Below are 24520 nucleotides of genomic sequence, written 5' to 3'. Positions count from 1 at the left end.
CTCTACATGCCAAGAACAGATGCATACTGGTAAGTAGCATTTTTCGTTCGAGGCATACGAGCTGCAGATTTCACACTATATATAGATTACATAGCAGTTCCCACACCTAGCGGTGACCACCCGTATCTGTTGCAGTTGTTTGAAACAGAGTTCTTAGTACAGCCTGGCCCACAGTGGCTTGTTGTTTAGTTTGCACATCTACACAGTAATGCTTTGTGAATGTGTGCGGTGTAGACCATGTGGCTGCTTTGCATATGTCATCTAGGGGAATGTTCCTTAAGAATGCCATTGAAGCCCCTATTTTCCTGGTAGAATGGGCTTTTGGTGGGATTGTTAATGTGCGTTTGGCTTTTTGATAACATATTTGTATACATTTAACCATCCACGTAGCGATCCCCGACTTTGAAATGGGATTGCCTTTATGTGGCGGTGAGAAAGACACAAAAAGTTGTTTTGTCTTACGAAAAGTTTGTGTCCTTTCAATTTAGTACAGTAATGCTCTTTTGACATCTAAAGTGTGTAGAGCTCTTTCTGCGACTGTTTGAGGCTGCGAGAAAAATACGGGCAGCTCAACAGATTGATTTAGATGAAAAGGGGAAATGACTTTTGGATTAGTACGAAGAAACATTTTGTTATGATGCATTTGCAGAAAGGGTTTTTGAATGGTAAATGCTTGTAGTTCACTAACCCTGCTGAGAGACGTAATGGCTACTAGGAAAGCTACTTTTCAGGTTAGAAATTGCAGTTCGGATTTATGTAATGGTTCGAAGGGAGGTCCCATTAACCTTGCGAGAACCACATTTAGATTCCACACTGGTGCAGGTGGTGTTCTGAGAGGAAATATTCTATTGAGTCCTTCCATGAAAGCTTTAATAGCTGGCACTAGAGGTGTAGGCTAAGTTACACTTTTGAAGGTGCAATAAATATCCAATGATGTGTTGAATAGACACATCTAAAGGATTCATTTGGTTGTTTTGGCAGTATATGACAAACCTCTTCCACTTAGCAGCGTAACATGCTCTAGTGGTGGGGCGTCTAGCTTCTTTGATAATGTTCATACATTCTGGGGGAAGGTTGAGGTAACCAAACTCTATGATCTCAGGAGCCTGATCGCTAGGTTGAGCTGAGCTGGGTCCGGGTGTCTGATCTCTCCATGGTTCTGCGTTAATAGGCGTGGAGATAGGTTTAGTTTTTGGTGTGGTACTACAGACATCTGCAACAGCGTGGTGTACCACGGTTGTCTGGCCCAAGTTGGAGCGATTAGGATGAGCGTTAGGGAATGTTGCTGTAGTTTTCGTACCACTAATGAAGTAGTGGGATAGGCGGAAAAGCGTACGCAAATAGTTTTGACCAGTTCATCCATATCGCATTGCCTTTGGACAATGGGTGTGGGTATCTGGCGGCAAAGTTTGGGAATTTTGCGTTTTCGTGGGTGGCAAAGAGGTCTATTTGAGGTTGTCCCCACATACGAAAGAACGGATGAAGAACTTGTGGATGAAGTTCCGATTCGTGGATTTGCTGAGTTTGTCGACTTAGCAGATCTGCCATGGTGTTTTGTACTCCTGGGACGTGTTTGGCTAATAGGAAGATGTTTAGTGGTATAGCCCATCTCCATATCTGCTGTGCTAACAGACAGCTGCAGAGAGTGTGTCCCTCCTTGTTTGTTTATGTAGTACATAGCTGTCATATTGTCTGTGCGGACTAGGACAGCTTTGCCTGCCACTTGAGTTTGAAAATTTTTTAGGGCTAGAAACACAGCTAGTAACTCTAGGTGGTTGATGTGGAGTAGCTTTTGTTGCGGTGTCCACCCGCCTTGCATGGTGTGATGCAGGAGGTGAGCTCCCCAGTCGGAGAGCGTTGCGTCCGCTGTTAAGACTACTTGAGGAACTGGCTCTAGAAACGGTCGCCCTTTGGAAAGATTTTGGTGTTCCAACATTGCAGAGAACGATGAGTCCGACCGTCTACCAACACTAGGTCTGTTAGTTGACCTTGAGCCTGGTTCCATTGGCGTGCTAGGCACTCTCGAAGTGGACGCATTTGCAATCTTGCATGAGGAACTACAAATATGCAAGATGCCATCATTCCTATGAGCTGCATGAACACTCGAGCTGGTAGTGAGTGTTGCGGCTTGAATTTTGTTAGAAGAGTTTGTACGCTTGTTATCCTTGCTGGAGAGGGATCCGCTAGTGTTAATTGGGTGTTTATTGTAGCGCAGAGATACTGTTGTACATGTGAGGGTTGGAGATGTGACTTGGTGTGATTTACTGTAAATCCCAAGTCGTGAAGCAGTTGAATGGTAGCGTGAGTGTGTGAGCTGGCTTTTATGTGCCAGTCGTCCAGATATGGAAAGACATGAATGTGCTTTCTTCTTAAGTGTGCTGCTACTACTGCTAGGCATTTGGTAAACACCCTTGGCGCTGTTGTGACTCCGAATGGGAGCACTTTGAACTGGTAGTGCTGCCCGTCTAGCACAAATCTGAGGTATTTTCTGTGCGCTGTGTGGATGGGAATATGGAAGTAGGCGTCCTTGAGATCTAGAGTGGCAAGGAAGTCGTTTAGTACCAGTAGTGGAAGGACCTGTTGAAGTGCAACCATATGGAAATGGTTCGACTGAATGTAGACGTTTAGAGGTCTGAGGTCTAGGATGCGTCTTAGAGATCCGTCCTTTTTCGATATTAGGAAATACAGTGAGTATACTCCTTTGTTTTTCTGGTGCTCTGAAACTATTTCTATTGCATTTTTCTGCAAGAGGGATATTACCTCTTGACTGAGCAATGTTAAATGTTCCTGTGACATTGGACGCTGCTTGAGTGGTATGTTTGGGGGGTAGATTTTAGTTCCAGACAGTAACCTGATAGAATAATCTGTCTGATGTGATGTTTTCCCAGGCTGGCAGGTATTGTTGGAGTCTTCCCCTGACAGGAGTGGAGTGGGGCGGGGGAAGGGAGTCATTGGGCAGGGGTGGAGGCAGAGCGAGAAGGAATATGCTACTTACCAGTATGCATCTGTTCTTGGCATGTAGGGCTGCTGACATTCATATCTGTGCATAGATCGTCACCTAGTGTTGGGTCTGGATGATTGCACATTGTTGTCCTGGAAGAGTCTTCGAAGTATCACGAGATAGGTGGCTCCTCCTCTGGACTACAGTGCGCATGGACATCCTCTCCATCCTCAGATTGTTTTTCGCCATTGTGGCAGAGATGGAGTGTGATACAGTAAGAGATGTCCATGCAAGAAAGTAAGAAAAAGAGTGAATGCTACAGCTGCGACAGGCACCGGGGAGGAGGGTGGGTGATATGAATGTCAGCAGCCCTACATGCCAAGAACAGATGCATACTGGTAAGTAGCATATTCCGTTCGAGGCATGTGGGCTGCTGAATTCATATCTGTGCATAGAATGTATAGCAGTCTCTCCCTTAGCGGTGGCTACCTGTGCCAGCTGCAGCAGTCTGAAAAAGAGTTTTGAGAACAGCCTGTTCCACAGCTGCCTGCTGCTTGGAGTGTACATCTACGCAGTAGTGTTTGGTAAATGTATGTATGGTGTTCCATGTGGCTGCCCTACATATTTCCTCTAGAGGAATGTTCCCTAGGAAAGCCATAGATGCTCCCATTTTGCGTGTGGAATGCGCTCTTGGGGGCACTGTTAAAGTACGTTTAGCTTTAATGTAACATATTTGGATGCATTTAACTATCCATCTAGCTAAGCTACTTTTTGAAATAGGGTTACCTTTGTGCTGTGGTGAAAAGGCAACGAACAACTGCTTTGTCTTCCTAAAATATTTCGTCCTGTCTATGTAATATAGCAGAGCTCTTTTCACATCCAGTGTGTGCAGGGCTCTATCGGGTACTGATTGTGGGTTTGGGAAGAACACTGGCAGTTCTATTGTTTAATTTATGTGGAATTGTGATACCACTTTAGGCATGAATTTAGGGTTTGTTCGAAGCACGACCCTATTTGCGTGAATTTGAATGAATGGCTCTTCAATAGTTAGGGCTTGCAGCTCACTAACTCTTCTAAGCGAAGTGATGGCTATGAGAAAAGCCACCTTCCATGTTAAGAATTGTATCTCACAGGAGTGCAATGGCTCAAAAGGTGGTCCCATTAGTCTGGTTAACACGACGTTTAGGTTCCAGACAGGGGAAGGAGGGTGTCTTGGTGGAATCACTAGTTTGAGGCCCTCCATGAACGCCTTGATTGCGGGCACTCTGAACAGCGAAAGGTGCTGTCTGTTCTGAAGGTAAGCAGCTATGGCTGCTAGGTGTATCCGTATGGACGTATAGGCTAGATTGCAGCAGTGTAAGTGCAAAAGATAGCATATGATATTTTGAATGGACGCGTCCAGTGGGTTTATGTCGGTGTTGTTACAATAAATGACAAAACGTTTCCACTTTGACGCATAGCAAGCTCTTGTTGTAGGCTTTCTTGCCTCCTTGATGATGTTCATGCAGTCAGGAGGTAAGTTGAGGTAGCCGAACTCTAAGATCTCAGGAGCCAGATTGCAAGGTTCAGTTGTTGTGGATCTGGGTGCTGAATGTCTCCATGGCTCTGCGTTAAGAGGCTGGGTGTTAGACGTAGCCTTTGATGGGGCACCACGGAAAGTTCTAGGAACGTGGTGTACCACGGTTCCCTCGCCCATGTTGGAGCAACTAGGATTAGCGTCATGGAATACTGGCACAGCTTGCGTGCCACTAGCTGTATCAACGGAGCTGGTGGAAAAGCGTATGCAAATCTGCCTGACCAGTTCATCCATATCGCATTCCCCTGAGACTGCGGGTGTGGGAACCTTGCGACGAAGGACCGGCATTTTGCGTTTTCTTTTGTGGCGAACAGGTTTATTTCTGGCTGTCCCCACTGTTGGAAGTATGGTTGAAGCACCGAGGGGTGAATCTCCCACTCGTGCATTTGCTGGCTGTGTCTGCTGAGCAGATCCGCTATCTGATTGTCCTTGCCTGGGAGGTGTTCCGCCAGGAGAAAAATGTTTCTCTGGATGGCCCACTTCCACACTTTTTGTGCCAGATGCGATAGCTGTGGAGAGTGTGTTCCCCCCTGTTTCTGTAGGTAGTACATCGCAGTCATGCAAGGTTCAGTTGTTGTGGATCTGGGTGCTGAATGTCTCCATGGCTCTGCGTTAAGAGGCTGGGTGTTAGACGTAGCCTTTGATGGGGCACCACGGAAAGTTCTAGGAACGTGGTGTACCACGGTTCCCTCGCCCATGTTGGAGCAACTAGGATTAGCGTCATGGAATGCTGGCGCAGCTTGTGTGCCACTAGCTGTATCAACGGAGCTGGTGGAAAAGCGTATGAAAATCTGCCTGACCAGTTCATCCATATCGCATTCCCCTGAGACTGCGGGTGTGGGAACCTTGCGGCGAAGGACCGGCATTTTGCGTTTTCTTTTGTGGCGAACAGGTCTATTTCTGGGTGTCCCCACTGTTGGAAGTATGGTTGAAGCACCGAGGGGTGAATCTCCCACTCGTGCATTTGCTGGCTGTGTCTGCTGAGCAGATCCGCTATCTGATTGTCCTTGCCTGGGAGGTGTTCCGCCAGGAGAAAAATGTTTCTCTGGATGGCCCACTTCCACACTTGTGCCAGATGCGACAGCTGTGGAGAGGGTGTTCCCCCCTGTTTCTGTAGGTAGTACATCGCAGTCATGTTGTCCGTCCGGATCAACACGGTCTTGTTGCAGAGATGTACCATGAAAATTGCCATCAGCTCTAGCAGGTTGATGTGCAGTTTTCTCTGCTGCGTGGTCCATAGGCCCTGTACTGTGTGGTGGAGAACATGGGCTCCCCACCCTATCAGGGATGCGTCTGTTGTCAGCACAATTTGTGGTACAGGCTCCTGGAACAGTCGTCTCTTGCAAAGGTTTTGTGGTTTCCACCAATGCAGAGAGTTGTATGCACGACTGGTCACCAACACTAGGTCGTTTAATTGTCCCTGAGCCTGTTTTCACTGCCGTGCTAGGCACTCTTGCAGCGGACGCATGTGAAGTCTTGCATGAGGGACTATGAAGATGCACGAGGCCATCATGCCAATCAGTTGCATAAACACTCAGGCTGGGAGTGAGTGTTGCGGCCTGAACTTCTGGATAAGCATTTGGATGCTGCTTATTCTGGCAAGATTCGGTTGTGCTTTTGCTGTCAGAGTGTCTATTGTTGCTCCCAGATACTGCTGGACGTGGGCAGGCTGGAGATGGGATTTGTTGTAGTTCAGCGAGAAACCTAGATCGCGCAGGAGGTGAATAGTGTGCAACATGTGGCTGGCACACTGCTGGGCTGACTGTGCTTGTATTAGCCAGTCGTCCAGATATGGATAGACATGGATATGCTGTCTTCTGAGGTGTGCAGCTACTGTTGCCAGGCACTTGGTGAACACCCTTGGGGCTGTTGTTACCCCAAAAGGGAGGACCTTGAATTGGTAGTGCTGGTTTAGAATTGTGAACCAGAGATATTTCCTGTGTGCTGGGTGTATAGGTATATGGAAATATGCGTCTTTGAGGTCCAATGTTGCGAGGAAGTCTCCTTGACGCAACAGTGGCAACACCTGCTGTAGAGTGATCATGTGGAAATGCTCTGATAAGATGTATTGGTTTAGGGGCCTGAGGTCTAAAATCGGTCTGAGAGACCCGTCCTTTTTGGGGATTAGAAAGTACAGAGAGTACACCCCTGTACCTTGGTGTTCTAAGGGTACTAGTTCTATGGCCCCTTTTTGTAGCATGCTGATGACTTCCTGCTGCAATAAGTGTAGGTGTTCTGCGGACATAGGACGCTGTCTTGGGGGTATGTTGGGTGGTGTGGACATTAACTCTAGGCAATATCCATGTTGTATAATTTGCCTCACCCACCTGTCTGTAGTTATGGTTTCCCAGACTGGCAGGAACTGCTGTAGTCTTCCCCCGACCGGTTTTACATGGTCTGGGGGCAGCGACAAGAAGTCACTGTTTGGTGTTGGTGGAGGATCTGGAGCTGTTATTTCCTTGTCCTCTACCCTTGGTGCTATTGCCACGGTATCCACCTCTACTGTTCTTGTTGCAGGTGTTTTGCGTGTTGCTTTTAGTATAAGAGGTTTGCTGTGTTGAGGCTCCTCTCGGAGCTCCTCTGTTGCCGGAGCGACGAAAGGAACCGCCTCTATATTGCTGTGACTGCAGGGCACCCATAGACTTGGCTGTCTCGGTGTCCTTTTTCATTTTGTCCAGTATGGTGTCCACATCAGGACCAAATAAATAGTCAGGGTTAACGGGTTGATTAAGTAAAGTGTTTGAACTTCATTTTTAAACCCGGAGATGCGTAGCCACGCATGTCGTCTGAGCAGGACGCTGGTGTTGATAGCCCTGGCTGCTGTGTCTGCTGCATCTAAGGCACATTTTATGGATGCATTAGATATGAGCTTGCCCTCTTGTATAATGAATTCTGCCTGTTCCTTATAAAGGTCAGGTAGGTGTTGAAAGATTTGTTCCAGTGTGTCGTAGTGCGCCCTGTCATACCTAGCTAACAGGGCTTGCGTGTTTGCAATTCTCCAGATGTTAGCTGCTTGAGCAGCCACCCTTTTTCCTGATGCCTCCAGAATTTTGGCCTCTTTGTCTGGAGGTGGAGCTTCGCCAGATGTTTGAGAATTAGCACGTTTACGTGCATTGGAGACAACTAGAGAGTCCAAAGGCAGTTGTCCCTTAATATGTGTACGGTCAACCGAGGCTGGTCTATATTTTCTCTCTATCCTAGGGTTAATGACCCGTGCCCTGGTTGTGTCTTTAAATATGTCCTCTGCATGTTTAAGCACCCTTTTCAGCATTGGCAATGTTTTGACATTTTTCTCCGAGGTGCTAAAAGTGTCAAAGAGGAAGTCTTCATCAATGGGATCTGCGTGCATCTCCACATGGTGATTATATGCTGCCCTTTCTATCAGTGCGTTAATGGCAGCTGTGTCCTCTGTAGGCAATGTTTTTACAGGGTATGCAGAGTTGTCAGCAATTGTTTGAGAATCTCCAGGATCCACAGGGTCAGTCCATGGCTGAGATTGTGTGTCCTGGTCAGTATCCGTTGGATAATTGTATTGGTCATTGTCCTCATATTCCCCATAGTCATTTGTGCGTGTGGGCGAGTACATATATGTTTCCTGTACATATGGTGTGATAGTTTCAAAGAAAACTGGAGATGTTTAAGTGTCTCTTTTCCTCTTTAGAGGTATCTTGTAGGACTCAACGGTAGTTTCAGGCCTGATTTTCCTCTTTAACAGGGTAACCCTGCCAGTGTCGGGGTCGACATACAGTTTAGACTGTTCTTCAGCTGAGGGATCCTGTTCCTCTGCTACTGTAGCTTTTCCCCCCATTCTCGGCCTCTTGGCTGGGTCGGTTCGAATCCGCTATCTTTTTCGACCACCCTTGGCTTGACATGAGGAGGAAGTCCGAATTTTATCGGTCCGAGAGGTTGTTGGACCGTTTTCGTAGCCTGTATGATCTTTTTTGGAGCCGTGGTTTTCGATCCAACTGTTTTTGGTTGTTCGATAACCTTTCTGTGGCCCAGTGTCGACTTTGGAGCATGTTGCTTTGGAGCAATGCTTTTGTCCCTCGGTTCGACTGAGCTCTTCGGCTCGAGTCTCGATTTTGGTATAAGTGTCTTTGTGTGCACTTGCTTCGGTTGTTCGACGCGTAACTTCGGATCGACAACCGTTGTCTGTTCGAGTCCCTTTTTAGTGTTGCCAGGCGTCAATGTCGTCGGGTCGACTGCCTTACGCTTAATCGCGGACATGGGAGTAGTAGCTCTGGCCTCGACAACCTTTGCAAGCGCCCTCGATGGGTCGACAACCTGTTTTTGCTTTGTCGGCTTAAGACGGATCCGCCATTCTCGGTCCGAAGAATGGGATGTCGATCAGTTTCGGTTTCTGTTTGGTAGCTATCACTTTCGGTTTCGATTTCTCCAGATTTTGAAAATGTCGTACCGATGGCTCTTGTAATATATTCGTAGCCGGGCTTAACTGCGGGGCTGTTGAATCATCATTCTGATCTTGGCTAAGCCCTTCCGGTGATGCCTCGACCTGAGCCTCTGGATCTGAACCTGCGAATATATTGGGCTCCGTACTCACGGTCGGCCCAGTGTCCTCGCCGGAGTAGTCCTCGACGGCTCCTATGCCTGGTTCGGCGTCCCCTACCTGGATGATGTCTTCCTCGTCATCGACGCAGTAGTTGGAGTCGTGTTCAGACCCCTGCTCCGACTGGTGATCCGAGTCCTCAGGGTCGACGACCTCTTCGTCATCTTCAAAGATGTTCTCTGGCTCGGGCGCTGACCTCTGCATCGTCTGTCGCGCCACACGTCGAACCCGAAGAGTCTTTTTTGACCTAAATTGAGCACAAGCTAAGCAGTCGGCTTCGTTGTGTTCAGGAGATAAACACTTATTACAGACTGGGTATTTATCAATGTGTGGGTGTTTAGAGTTACAGTTGGGGCATCGCTTGAAAGGACTTCGTTCCATCGACGATTGGCCTTGGTGTCGAGAAGGGCACGCGGCCCGATTCGACGTCCTGAGTAGAAAGAACAGGAATAAGTTGTAGGTACCGATCGAAGATACAATACCGACGCCCCTAAGGCCTTTTGGCCTATAGAAAGTTAGAAATATATTTCCGAACTCCGAGTAACGAAAGTACATCCGAACCCAATGGCGGAAAAAAACAATCTGAGGATGGAGAGGATGCCCATGCGCACTGTAGTCCAAGGGAGGAGCCACCTATCTCGTGATACTTCGAAGACTCTTCCAGGACAACAATGTGCAATCATCCGGACCCAACACTAGGCGGCGATCTATGCACAGATATGAATTCAGCAGCCCACATGCCTCGAACTTGTTATTTTTACGTCTGCCCTTGTTATTGTTACCCCTGTACACACCCCTTTGGTAGCCCTTGCTGTAGGTGGATTGTGTGAGGGCTTTGTATGAGGCAGAGGCTGTGTCTGAGGAATATCCTCTGGTGGCACCTCTATAGGATGAGCGACAAAACAAACGTCTGGGAGCCTGCGACTGCAGCGCTCCCATAGATTTGCCGGTGTCTGTATCTTTTTTCATTATTTCAAGAGATACATCCACATTGGGTCCAAATAGGTGTTGCTCATTGAAAGGTTGATTAAGAATGGCACTTTGTACCTCAGGTTTGAAACCTGATATACGTAGCCAGGCGTGTCTGTTTAGTAAGACGCTGGTGTTAACTGCTCTAGACGCAGTATCTGCTGCGTCAAGGGCACATCTGATGGAGGTATTTGTAATGTTTTTATCCTCTTGGATGAGTTCATGTGCCCTATCCTTGTACTTATCAGGGAGGTGTCTCATTATTGACTCTAATTCGTCATAATGTGCTCTATCATATCTGGCTAGCAATGCTTCTGTGTTGGCGATACGCCAGATGTTTCCTGCTTGAGACGCAGTTCTCTTGCCTGATGCGTCCAGTAACTTAGACTCTTTATCTGGTGGGGCAGCATCACCTGATGTTTGCGAGTTTGCTCTCTTGCGTGCGTTGGAAACTACTAGTGAGTCTAGTGGTACTGGCCCCTTAATGTATGCTGGGTCTGAAGGGACGGTTTTATATTTCTTCTTTATGAGGATTAATGATTCTAGTTCTGACTGGATCTTTAAAGACTTCAGAGGCGTGTTTAATTACCCCTTTGAGCATTGGTAAGATGGATGCGGACCTTTCTGCGTTATCAAAGGTATCCATCAGGAAGTCTTCGTCTACAGGGTCTGTATGTATGTCTACCCCGTGATATTGTGCAGCCCTGTGTATCAATTCGTTAAACCCTATAGTGACTTCTGGTGGGGAAGGCCGTAAGGGGTATAAGTCATCCTGAGGGACATTTGGGACATCTGGAGTGGTGTAATCATCCCATGGGTCAGGTAATCCTGTAGGTGTGTCTGGATTAGGAATGTTACCCCCCATATCATCAGAACTATCATCCCTATGAGAGGATGCTGGGGAATGCTGTGGTATGTGAGAGCGTGGTGGTGGCATAGGTGGAGGAGAAGGGGAAGGCGGTCTTAAAGGCGAGGTAGCCATGTCCTTCTTCTTTGCATGCGGAGCTGGTTTGTCCAGTGGTCGCTTCTTTGAGGCCAAAATCAACTGTCCAGTTATTGGGTCCCTAGCCAAAGCGGCTTGCTTTGGTTTTTTGACAATGTCCTTTGTCGTGGAAGCCGGAGTCTCTCGGCTCCGAATGTTTTCTCGGTTCCGAAGGTTTTTCGGGTCGGGTGTTGTTTTCGGATCCGGTTGTTTTTTTGGATCCAATGCTTTTTTCGGTTCAGACGGTTTTTTGGAATCCGAAGCTTTGCTTGGTTCCGACCTGGGTTTCGGTGCCGAAGGAGTTGTGGGTTTCGGCGCCGGTGCTTTGGACGTCGGCGTAGCCGGTGTCGATGTCTTTTTCGGTGCCGGTAAGTTGGCGCCGGCACCATGCGAATGCTGATTCGAGCCAGAGTCGCCTGAAGGCTTAATTGGCTTCTTTGCCGGGCCCGAAGGTGGGGCAGTAGACGCGGAGTGTCGGTGTGCACCCGAGCTCGAGGGCGTAACCTGGGCCTTCTTTGGGTGTCTCGAGGAAGGGCCGGGGTCGACTGTCTTACTTACAACCCGTTGCGCTGGGGTGATGTCCTCGACATCCGAATCTTCTTCATTTTCGTAACTGCTGTCGACGTCTTGTTGTTCTGGGACGTTGACGCCTTCCTCAAAGATGTCGTCCGGAACGGAGGTTGAAGATCGAACCATTATTCTTCTCGCTCTTCGGTCCCGGATAGTCTTTTTGGAGCGGAAAGAGGCACAAGCTGAGCAGTCCTTTGCCTCGTGCTCCGGAGAAATGCAAAGGTTACACACCTCATGAAGGTCGGTGTGGGGAAACTTCGACCCACATTGAGGACACTTTTTAAAGGGCGTCCTTTCCATGAGCTGGAGTTGAGGCCTAGTTAGGCCCGAAGGCCGTCGTCGACGACCGGAATTGAAGTATTCGACGTTGAAGAATAGCATCGAGTGGAGAAGCGTTCAAAACTTATTTTCTGAAAGTTGGTGAGGATTGCGCGTCGAAAGAATTTGGTTTCAAAACGGAGCGCTGGAAACACACCCTAGCCCAGTGGCGGCAAAAAACAACCTGGGGATGGAGCCGATGACCATGCGCAGTATCATCCAAAGGAGGAATCACCTATGCCGTGACTTACAAAGACTTTTCTACAAAACAAACTGCAAACATCCGGGTCCAACACTAGGTGGCAATCTATGCATAGTGTACAATCTACAGCTCATATGCCTCGAACCTAATGTTTCTTACAGATATATCGTTAATGAAGGTAAGTAACTTGTTCATCTGAAAGAAACACATTAGTGATAGATTCCTTACTTTGGAATAAATACCCCAGGAATACCAACCCCGGTGGTGGGTCTGCGAACAAAGATCAGAGAACAGAATGGCCAAAGAAGCTGTCTCTATGGACTTGACTGTTAAGACAATAATGCTTAGTAAAAATGTGCAGCGAGGCACACGTGGCTGCCTGACAGATGTCTTGCAGGGGGACACCACATCCCAATGTAGTATTAGCTGCTATCGCCCGGGTAGAATGTGCGCGCAATCCTGTCGGAGGTTCCTTTTTAGCCAAAGAATAACAGGCCTTGATACACAAGACAACCCAGCGAGAGATAGTCCTCTTGTGTACAGCCCGGCCTTTCTTGGCACCCATGTAGCCAACAAAGAGCTGGTCATTCACCCAGAACTGTTGTGTGCGATTCAGATAAAAGGAGAGTGCACATTTTGGGTCCAGACGGTGGAGCCTCTCTTCCTCTCTAGAAGGCTGTGGAGGCGGAAAGAAAGTGGGCAAGGTGATAGTTTGCCCGATGTGGAAGGCAGTGACAAACTTTGGCAAGAACGAAGGACAAGTGCGAAGCACAACCTTGTCCGGATGGACCGACAGAAAAGGAGGCTTACAGGAAAGAGCCTGGAGCTCACTCACACACCTAGCGGAGGTGGTGGCAACCAGGAAAGCAGTTTTCAAAGTTAACAAGCATTTGCAATGAAATAAGTCTCGCATTGACGCAAGTTTAAGCTATTGGCATTGTAAATGACAATGCCTTTCATTTATGTTTTAAAAAACAAAAATAATATGCATTGTTATTTACAATGCCAATAGCTTAAACTTGCGTATATGCGAGACCTATTGCATTACAAATGCTTGTGTTAAAATAATTTGTTTGAGCCGGTCCTTCCATCTGTAGAGCGGGGCAGGTGCATGTTATGTGCGTGAACAGCTTTCTTCTGACACGTTCTGCTGATGGAGATCTTTAAGGCAACCATATGCTATTTTGCGCATGCATTGTCCTTAAGAAAGCACTAATGACCCAACGATGACTGGTTTTATATGACAGTCTTGAAGAATCAATTAATTTTGATGGCAGGCTGTTTAATGTTAACCTCAATTTCTCTTGTAGGTGCTGCTTTGATACTTTATTCAAGAAACAATGGGTTTGGGACTTAGTGAGAATAAGTCACAATCACTTTCATAACGTTCAATGCACATAACGTGTCTGCACCCTGCTAAACAAAGAGCTGGTCTGTGTCTCCCTACTCAGTGGGTGCATTTAGAGAAGCTAATGTAAGGTTATGTCCCCCCCCCCCCATTTTAAAGGTACAGGAAACATACATGATATAATCTTTTTATCATAGCTTTAAAAGAGTCAGAATTAAACACAGAAAATTCTGTTCACCAAAATGGCTCTTTCTGCAATCAAAGAGCAAGTAAGCGACCTTATCCTGAGCATCCTGCTGGAGTTGAAACACTATAGGCTGTGCATGTCTGCACGTCTGAGAGGCAGTCTTAACGAGGGTGGTGGACATTGGGGAGTTGTGTCTGCTGCCTTCTTGACCACATTAAGCATCAGAATATTGTTCTATTGGAAATCTGAAGTAATGTGGCACAGTGTTCGAACTCTGGCAACAAATTGGGCACTGTGTTTGACATGTTATCAGCCTTTCCCTGTGTGTGACCAGATGTTTAGTGTCTTCGTCCAAGCAGGTTCAGGTAGCCAGCACCACCACAGCTGACTAGGCACTGGCATGACATAACATTTTCACTAACTCTCTCTTTGAAAGAGGCCTCTTTTCCCCTTTAATGTGTGGATTCTGAATGAGATTTCATTCATATTTCCAGAGCCTGCATCATCAACTGTAGATGTATGTTCAATAAATTAGGGCTGCCTCAGCTAACGCCAGACCCAAGGCTAAACAACAACTCTGCCTGGCATTGGGATCTCCAAAACAGACATAGGACTCCCCACTCAGCAAGCTAGAAACTGGACTTCCTCGATCTGCCCCAAATTAGAAAGTGAAACTGGTCTACACCCCTGATCTCAAATCATAATAACAAACAAAGGACTACAGTACTTTTCTCCATCTCTCCAACTTGGCGGCCATCTTAGTCTAGTCTTTCCTCTTTAATTAACCTTGCCTAAGGAATCGGACATTTTAGACTAGTCACAATCTCTACTCCTTCATGCCCACTTTTTAGCTTCACCACCCACACCTTACTCGCACTTACCATAGCTCTGTATCTACACCTACCCACACAACCTCCTTCACCTACCTACACCTCTACTCCCAACATGGAACCCACAGGCAAGCACACATATAAAATTGACTACCCCCCCCCCCCGAGCTCTCCGAAAAAACCGCCAAACGTTTTAAAAACAACTTCCTGAAGTCCCACCCTGAAACCCCCTTTGTAGACACCTACTTCTCACTAAACAATGGAGCCAAGAGCACCGATATCATCTTGTACACTATACGTAGAGCACAATGGAGAAAAGCGTTCCTCACCTTACTCACTATCTCAGCCACCAGGAAATCCGCCCATGGCTTAACACTTTCCACCACACCATCCCAACTCTTCCCTGCTAGAGCAACCATCACTATCTACAATAACGGCATTATCCCAATTCAATCCACAGACAGGAACCTTGACCTAATCGACAACTTGTTCCCCACTTTCAAAGAATATATCTCCAACCCTCAAACTCCAATCCATCTGACCTCCAATCCTAACTCCCTTGACTCCACAGCGCCTCCTACCACTAGCACACACCTCCTCCCCCCCAGTACTCTACTCTATCACCCACCCGGTACAGTTACCTCACACCCTTCAATCCGAGGCGTAGATCACTCCTCTTCTTACACCCTCCCCACCCCCACCCCCTCTGCCCCTCAACATAACCCTCGCCTCCCACTTCCAACTAGACTCTCAGAACACTCCACCTCCCTTAACTGCACTCCCCCTCCCCACAACAGGACCATCTCCCATCCCATCTCCTCCCCGCCCCATTCTCAGTCCCCACTACCTCACCTGCACCCGCCACCCCTAGCCTACACTCATCCCTCATCTTCTCCCCCCACTCTCAGTCCCCACTACCTCACCTGCACCCCGCCACTCCCAGCCTACACTCATCCCCCAACTTTCCTACCCCTCCAACCACCAACACCCTCACCTTTACCACTAACCTCCTCCCTAATTCTACCACACCCCTCCCCCCAACCTCCCTACCCTTCCGAACACCTACCCACTCACTAATACCACCAACCTCTGCACTACCACCACCACACCCCTCCCCTCCCACTCCAGTAACCTAGACACTTACTCTCCCTCAGTGCCCATCCCCAACACCTTTCCCAATCCCACGCTGGACTTGATTATGTCCACCCTCCTCCAAGTCAAAGAAGATCTCCGCACCTTCAAAGAATTACTCTTCACACACCCCAGACACCCCCCACCCACCACCACCTCCCCCCCTAACAAACCCACCACCCATCCTAATCACCCTCTCACACAAAACTCCCCACACTGGACCTCTATCCCCGCTCGAAATCCCACCAACCGCCCCCGACGCACCATCAATCCACTATCGGACCACGACATACGCATCCTGCTCGGCTCTTATGACCCAGTTCCCCAAAACCACATAGCCACCACACACCTTCCCATCCCCACAATTCACTCTAACCCCCTTAGGCACCCCACACAAAACAACAGAGGCTCCGTCCCTAATAACCTAAAAAAAAGTCCCCCTCACTCTAGAACCCTCTACCACCCTTTGCACCCCCAGGCTTAATTGCACACTACTCAACTGCAGATCTGCCCCTAGACATTCCTCCGACATCGCTGATCTCATCAAAACACTGGACCTTGACTTAATCATCCTGACTGAAACCTGGTTAACTGAATCTTCTACACCTATCATGGACATTCTAGTTCCCCCCCAACTACCACATCATTAGACTTGACAGGTCCGGCAAGACAGGCGGTGGAATCGCATGTATTTATAGGACTAACCTCTCAGTTACTAGAGTTACCTCCCCCTCTCTTACCTCCTGTGAATACATCTGCCTCGATGTGATCAACGAGGGCAAACCTGTATGCTCTCTACACGTCATCTACCACCCACCTGGGGACAACCTCATCTTCACCCAACAACTCATGGACACAATCTCAACCAATTCCGGACGGCAAAACACTCAAATTTTCCTTGGGGATTTCAATCTCCATTGGAACGATCACAATGACGCGGTGGTAAATAGTCACAAAAATTTCCTCAACACTCTTGACCTCATCCAAATCTGCAACAGCCCGACCCACAACAAAGGCTCTATCCTCGACCTTATCATCTCCAAAGAGGACTCTAGCCAACTTGGGTCAGTCCTACCCTGTGACTGGTCGGATCACCACATTATCACATTCTTCATCAATGAAAAAGTTAAATTTAACCCGGTTCAATCCACCAAATCCAAGGTCTGGAAAAGGGACATGAAGAAACTCAACCCAAACTCTTTACCTTCCCACAGCTGCAATCTCCTCCTTCCCCCTACCGGCGCCTCTGACGTTCAATCTTTGACCGACCACTACCTCAACTCTATGACTTCAATAATCAATGAGGCCGCCCCCTTGCAACTGAAAAGAGTCTCCACTAAGAATTCTAACCCATGGTACGATCGTAGACTCAACGAAGACAGAAGGCCATGCGAATGGCAGAGCGCACCTGGAGATCAGCCCCTTCGGCACTACACCTTAAAACTCTGATGAAAAAGAGAAACGCCTACTTTAGGAAAATCAAGAGCTCAAAATCAGACTTCTTCAGCCTCCAGCTCGACCAAGCAAAAAAACGGCCAAGAAAACAATTTGAACTAATCAAAGCACAATCCAAGGAACAACCCCAACAATCACATAGCACAATAGGCGATTTACCATCCTGTGAAGACTTCTCTGCGTTCTTTAATCTAAAGACTGATAACATAAGGAGCGATCTCCTCAAAGACGTAAGCCTTTACTCTAGCCTCCACAGCATAACACCCACTGAACCAAAAAACAATGCTGCATGGTCGTCCTTTGACACCTACTCAGAATAAACAATTGACAAACTGCTCGGCACCTTGATCACCTCACATACCCCCTTCCTGCTAACGCTGTAAAAGACTTCATCCCATTGCTCCTCCCACTCTGGACCAAAATTATTAACAGTTCACTTCAACAAGGACTCATCCCGACTCCCTCAAAGTGGCACAAGTCACGCCTATACTCAAGAAACCAACAGCCGACCCTACTGACCTAAACAATTACCGTCCTATTACCAATATTCCCACCCTTGCCAAACTGTTGGAAAAATGCATACAACTCCAATTGACAAAACACATTGATCAGTTTGACCTCCTCAACCCTCATCAATCAGGCTTCCGAGCAGGGCACAGTATTGAAACTGCCGTGACACACATAATAGACGACGCCCTCCAAATCCCACATCAAAACGACACCTGCCTCCTCATCCTACTTGATCTCTCCTCAGCATTTGACACCGTCAAACACGAGAACTTACTCGAGCTGTTAAACACCAGAATGGGTCTATCTGGGACTGTTCTCAAGTGGTTCACTTCCTTCCTGCATAACCGGTCTCAGAAATTCAAAAGCAACAACTTGATGTCCCCACCGGTGCGTGTAACATTAGGCGTCCCACAAGGATCTTCCCTAGCCCCAACATTGTTCAACCTAGTCATGGAACCTCTCACCACCTTGTTACAAGCATCTAATGTTCACTTTCACATGTACGCCGACGACACCCAACTATATCTCAAATTACAATCCCCAGAAGACATCAAACTTCTGAACTCAACGCTCAGAAACACCCAATCATGGCTTGCCGATAACCACCTCAAACTCAATGCTCTGAAAACTGAGTTCCTTCTGATCTCACCTCCCGTGAAAATCTCCACCACTCAAACCTGGCTTAAGCACCTAGCTGCCCTCAATGTCCAACCTACCATCGTGGACTCAGTGAAATCTTTAGGCATAACACTGGACGCCAATCTCAACATGCAGCAGAATATCAGTAAGGCAACTAAGGGAGCTAATTTCCAAATCAATACCTTGAGGAAACTTAAACCCTTCCTCCCAGCCAAGGACTTCCAAACTGCAGTACAAGCCCTAGTCATTCCTCGCATAGACTATGGAAGCGTCGCCCTCTGCGGACTCCCCCTATCTACAACTGCACCCCTAAGAGCCTCTCTGAACGCTGCAGCGAGACTCATCACTGGATCAAAAAAACACTCGCATATTTCCCCTGACTTAAAATCCCTGAACTGGCTACCTTTTGAAGCCAGAATACATCTGAAAATTGCCTGCATGACACACAGGGCTGTACACCACAACTCACCCGGCTACCTCACTCAGAAGCTGTCAATATCTGGTGGCTCAAGAACCACTAGAAGCACAAAAAATTTCTGGAAGGAAAAAACATATAAACGCTCCTTTTCAGGAATGGCACCCAGGATCTGGAAAACACTCCCTCCAGAAACCAGACTTATCTCCTCCACTGCATTTTTTAAGAAAGAAGTAAAAGCTATCCTCATGGATAAATTCACCCAAATTTTTACTTTGGATCTTTTTGAGACTCTGCACCTATTTGTACTATTTGTTTATCTGATTGTCTATTTGTTCTATTGGTTTATCTGATTGACTATGCTCCTTCATGTACCTACCCTATTTTGCTAGTTTTCTGTAAAGCGCTCTGATATCTGCAAAGATCTTGTTCGCGCTATATAAAAAACTTTCAAAATAAAAATAAAATAAATAAAATAAATAAATGTAGTGCTCACTACCTGGTTGCAGATCGCCCAGCGCACAATTCCCAGGATTGGGGAGAGCATGTGACGATGAGTGCTGGGGAGTTCAGCTAGTGACTGACTGCATTGCACTCCAGGCCTGCTGGACAGTGCTGGAGCAGATCTGAGGGCTGGCGAAGGTGGAGCTGCAGGTGGCCGAGGAACAACCTGCCTGCCTGGTAGGCGGTGCAATCCTGGCTGCTTGAATCGCTGCCTGCTGGGGACCCAACTTTTCCCTACTGACAGCCAAAAGAGACAGGGTGTGGCACTCTGCACCTTGCTGGGCCCGGTCAGCGGAGGCGCCAGCTGCGGTCTGGCCCAACCAGACTGGTTTATTGGACCCGCCATGGTTGCTGACCCTCTGGGGCCCAGTGACGTAGGAGACTAGTGCAGGCCTCGGCTACAATGCGTTGCGATCTCCCATCCCAAAAGCGATGCGGCACGGTGTAGCACTATTACAGCTCTCCTACATCCCTGATGCAGGGGTGGTGATGAGAATGGGCGGGCCTGCTGGCTGTCGACTGCCTTGGGGTCCAACAGTCATTGCTGAGGGGGACCCCTCTAGCTCGTGGCTGCACATTGCTGAGTGTGGCCTGCCACGTTGGCCCTCCTGCCTGCCCTGAACACCCTCCCAGTGGCAGTGAATCCTGGGTGCCCCGGGGCCTGCAGATAACCAGTGGAGAACCTTACTTAACTGTGGGATCCTGGATTCCGCCGACAGCTTGTCTGCAGGATTATCAATGGGACATGGAGCAGCAGGTGCTCGGGGGAAACCGGACGCCCTGGAAATGCTTACATCTGATTGCGACCCCTGCGGCCCTGGCCACCAGACGTGGACACTCTCCTCCTCCCTCATCTGCCTCTTCCTGAGGAGTGGGGCCTGCGACGCTCTATCCCCCAGCTGCCTTTTGAATTCTGGTGTTGTCCCGGTAGAGGACACGGATGGTGCCTCTCCTCTGTCCCACAACTTAATGGGGAAAAACAGGTCCAGCAGGGTGCTACCCATCAAGCCCGTCGGAAAGGTTCCATTCATCTCGGCCGGCGCCGGCCATAGGTGCTCTGCAGCACCTCGAATCCACACTTAAATATTCAGAGCAATTTGGGAAAGGCCTACATGCCAACCTTGACACAAAGGCCTTGTGGAAGCATAAATCGGTGTCCCTCAACGAGGGCCTACTAAGGGCGGACCACCACAAGTTGGTTGATAGGGAGCAACGAATCTGAGATAAATAAACAGTCCCCTAAAGGTGTGTGAACTACTGGTCAGGCTTGATGCAATGCAGGAAGAAGTGGCACACCTACACCCAAGAGCGGAGGGGCGCTCCTGGCACAATAATATTCACTTTATTGGGTTGCCGGATCGCTCGGAACAGCCTAGCTCTTTCTTGAGGAGTGGCTTATGGACACCGTATTGAGGGATAGGGTCCGTCCCTGTTCTCTGTGAAGAGGAAGCACCATGTCTCGCCCAACCTAGGCTGGAGCACCACCTCGCTCCCTCATCGCACGTTTTCTTAACTTCCATGACCTCATCCTCCAACTTTTCCACACATAGGGTGCCTGGGGCTTCGAGAACACATCCATTGCGGCCCATCCTGACTTCACCCTTGAGGTCCAACGCAAGCGTGGCTCCTACATGAAAGTCAAAGAACACTTACGGGAACTGCAACTCTGATTTAAGCTCTTGTTTCCAACGAAACTCAAGGTCATTAATGAAGCCTCCGCTCAGGTATTTTCTGGTCCTGAAGATGTCTGGACCTGGCTCCATGCGTGAGGTCTAGCCTGCACCACTGACAGAACAAGAGGAAAAATCTAGGCGCCAGCGACGCAAGGCACTGCGCACATGCTTGGATCAAGAACAAGTGACCGCGGAACAGGCACGTACGGTGAAGGTGGCCACACTTCATCATGTCAACTCATTTGCTGCCCTCTGGGAACGGCCGCCTATAGAATCCGGTTCCAATACCTTTGCTTCTGATGCCTCTTCCACCTCCAGCGCCATAGCTCCTCAGGTCACCCCAAGATCCGCAGACTACCTCATCTGATCTGCATATTCAGGATATTGACTCTTCCTTTCCCCTTCCTGGTGGACAGAGGCACCACCATACCCATTGTGCTTGTGTTAGCTTCTTTTACTTTCTTTCTGCAAGGGCCTCTGTGCAGGGAAGACACAGCTAATAACTGAGCTGCATTTAAGTGCAAGAGTCTCCCTGTCTAGGTGGAAGGAATGTCAGACACCACAAAAGAGAAAGAAATCTAACAAGTACAACTGAGAAAGACAGCTAGAGAGGCATTCTTACCAGAGAGATGCCCAAACTCCACACATCTGCTCGAATATCATAGTCTGGCTTTGTAGGATCAGGTGGGTCTATCCTCTCTGGCTGAAATAGGAACAACAAGTCAGCATACACAATTACGTTCAAAGTAAAGAAAAAGAGAGTGTCAGTCTGTGGGAAGAGACAATGCTGCAAAATGTCATTTTAAATGTAAGTGTGCCTCACTTCCACCACAGCTTGATTATCATGCGAGCACAGACTTGTTTAGATAAACATATGCTACTCGCCACATTTTTCGAAACATCATACTCATGCGAGCACAGACTTGTTTAGATAAACTTATGCTACTCGCCACATTTTTCAAAAACATCATACAACTCCACTGGACCGCCCTAGATGCTGAATGTACTCAGTGTTTTATTTGCTGATGTTCCTAGAGGGTCAAATGATGCCACACAAAACACATTTCCACCATGTGCTATTACTTCTGTTCCCCCCAGCTGCATCTCACTTTGTCTGCATAGCAAGATTATATCCACTGCAGTCTCCTTTTTGGAGGCAGGAATTCCAAGCAATACTTTTCCACTAGTGTAGGAGGCTGGCCTAGTATTTGGTACACACTTATTTAAGTGAAGCAACTTTCACTAATCCAGACAACCCTTGTGGTGAATTTGGTGGTCTTAGACAACCATAAAAAGCGCTCTAATAGGTAGTTGTGGAGAGCAGCCTTCCGGCTTAGCCCGGAAAGAGTGTTAAGCCGCTTGTTTTACCATAGCTAATCACATACAGTGGTTATAAATAGTAATATTTATTATACACACTTACTAACACTTTGGTATATCTCCTAACTAGAGATATCAACACAATATTTCAAAAGTATGGAGGGAGGCAAGATGGCCGCTGTAGAGTTGTGCTGAGCAGTCGCATCCATTCCCTCTCCTGCCTAGTAATGGACTAACTTACGAGTAGGATGCTGTGTATGCCTGATGGCCCCTGAATACTGGTGGCTAGGAGGACTGCAGGAATATAACAATATCAGGAAGCAAATCCCCAGGATTAGACTGACTTGGGTCTGGGTTAAAAGAAAAGTTGCAAGACTGATGAGCGTGGTCGGAGTTAAGAAGAAGCAGAGTATGGCGCCCAAGATGCCCCCCCGGCCGGCAAGACAGGAAAAAGGACACGAGAAGGTGAAAGTTCAGTCAGATCCCCCGACGACAAAAGCAGGGGCAGCTGTTATATTGAAGGGGGATGCAGCCGCCGGGAGAGATCTCGGAGCGATCCGTAAAGTATTACCCCCCCCCGGAAAAGAAAAAAGCGGAGATGCGGGGAAAGGCGAGTGCGGCTGCCAGAGGTGTTGTCGAAGGCCCAGCAGAGCCACGAAGCTCGACTACAGATAAAGCCGGGAAAGGTGATGAAAAACCTAAGAATAAAGACTTAGGGATGCGGCAACCTACCCTAACAGAAGTTTTCTCCACGAAGGTCTCTGAGCAGCCCGATGACACAGACGAACAGCTGGATCCTGGAAAGAACGTCCTCGAGGACGTTACAGACACAGTAAGCGCTGAGAGCTTATTTGCCAGGCAACAGCCCAGCCTAGGCTCAGGATCCGGCTCAGAGGAGGCGGAGGCTCAAACTGCAGGACTAACTCACGCCAGAGGAGAGCTGGTGTAAGGTATGGAAGGCGGAGGCAATGGGGGACGTGGGGGACACCCAACCACAGACCTGGGAAGTGCGGATATGTTAGGGGCCTTAATGTTGATGGAGGCGGAAATGAATGCCTCAAGACATTCAGTCAGCACCTGGGGCAGCAGGGTTAGCTTGGCTAATAAAGATAACCCCACAAAAAGTACGAGTGAGGTGGCGCCAGAAAAGGGCGATGGTGCTTCAATAGAGGGGGGAGCGATTCTTCTCCCTGAATGAAGACTCAGAATCTGTACTTTCGTCTGAGGGGAGCTCAGAGGAGGAGGAGGAGGAATCAGATTCAGGGCCTAGCACCTCAGGTAAAGAATCTACACAGAAGAAAAGATCCTCAAAATCAAGGAGACGCACGTCTGGGTCTCCCCCTCACCTCGAGAAGCGGTTAGTTTGGGACTACTCTGCCACTTCACAGGTTTATCAGGATGACACCAATGCTGGGGGTGCCTTACCTGAGGACTCCCCTCGCCCTCGAAGGAATTGCCAAAAGAACAGCTGAGAAATATCTGGTTAAACAAGCACTAGCGTTGCCAATAGGTCTCGCAGTAGGAAAGTTTGAGCTATTGGTTTTGTAAATGACATTTTATTTTTTTGTTTTGTGATTTACAATGCCAATACTTTTAACTTTAGCATATGTGACACTTTTAGTATTTGTAATGTCACATGTTTTGTATTGACTTGACTTACATGCATTGATATTACAATTAAAATTGGCTTTTAATTTTTTTAAATAATTAATACTTAAATCAAAGTGATTGTAATTTTTAATGGCAATAGCTTAAAGTTTTGTAAATAACTGTTGTGACGATTATGTTCATTGACTAAAATCCAAGAACAGAAGTGAAATCTTAACATTTTTTTGTGACATTTGCATTAAAGCTTCAAACATTGAGAGAACATATTTGAACTAGTGATGCTGTGGTGGTGTTGAGTGATACTGTGTTGGTGCTGAGTGATGCTGTGGTGGTGCTGAGTGATGCTGTGGTGGTGCTGAGTGATGCGGTTGTTGCGCTGAGTGATGCTGTGGTGGTGCTGAGTGATGCGGTTGTTGTGCTGATTGATGCTGTGGTTGTGCTGATTGATGCTGTGGTTGCGCTGGGTGATGCTGTGGTTGCGCTGGGTGATGCTGTGGTTACGCTGGGTGATGCTGTGGTTGCGCTGAGTGATGCTGTCGTTGAGCTGAGTGGTGCTGAGTGATGCTTTGGTGGCGCTGAGTGATGCTGTCGTTGAGCTGAGTGGTGCTGTGGTGGTGCTGAGTGATGCTGTGGTGGTGCTGAGGGATGCTGTGTTGGTGCTGATTGATGCTGTGGTGGTGCTGAGTGATGCTGTGGTGGTGCTGAGTGATGCTGTGGTGGTGTTGAGTGATGCTGTGGTAGTGATGAGTGATGCTGTGGTGGTGCTGAATGAAGC

General features: G+C 48.0%; 1 protein-coding gene across 2 annotated transcripts in view; it reads right to left on the bottom strand.

Annotated features, from left to right (window-relative positions):
• MAP2K7 (mitogen-activated protein kinase kinase 7) overlaps nucleotides 1–24520 on the bottom strand; it is a 219550-nt gene that overhangs the window by 60542 nt on the left and 134488 nt on the right. For both annotated transcript variants that reach the window (XM_086961246.1, XM_086961253.1), the window contains one exon: nucleotides 21440–21520. In XM_086961246.1, coding sequence (XP_086817372.1) covers nucleotides 21440–21520 — 81 coding nt within the window. The remainder of the gene's footprint in view (nucleotides 1–21439; nucleotides 21521–24520) is intronic.

This window comes from Lissotriton vulgaris, chromosome 1_1, assembly GCF_964263255.1.
Source record: "Lissotriton vulgaris chromosome 1_1, aLisVul1.2, whole genome shotgun sequence".
In the NCBI taxonomy this organism is placed as follows: domain Eukaryota; kingdom Metazoa; phylum Chordata; class Amphibia; order Caudata; family Salamandridae; genus Lissotriton; species Lissotriton vulgaris.
The sequence above is the reverse complement of the archived record's forward strand: the minus strand, read 5'-3'. Positions and strand labels throughout refer to the sequence as shown.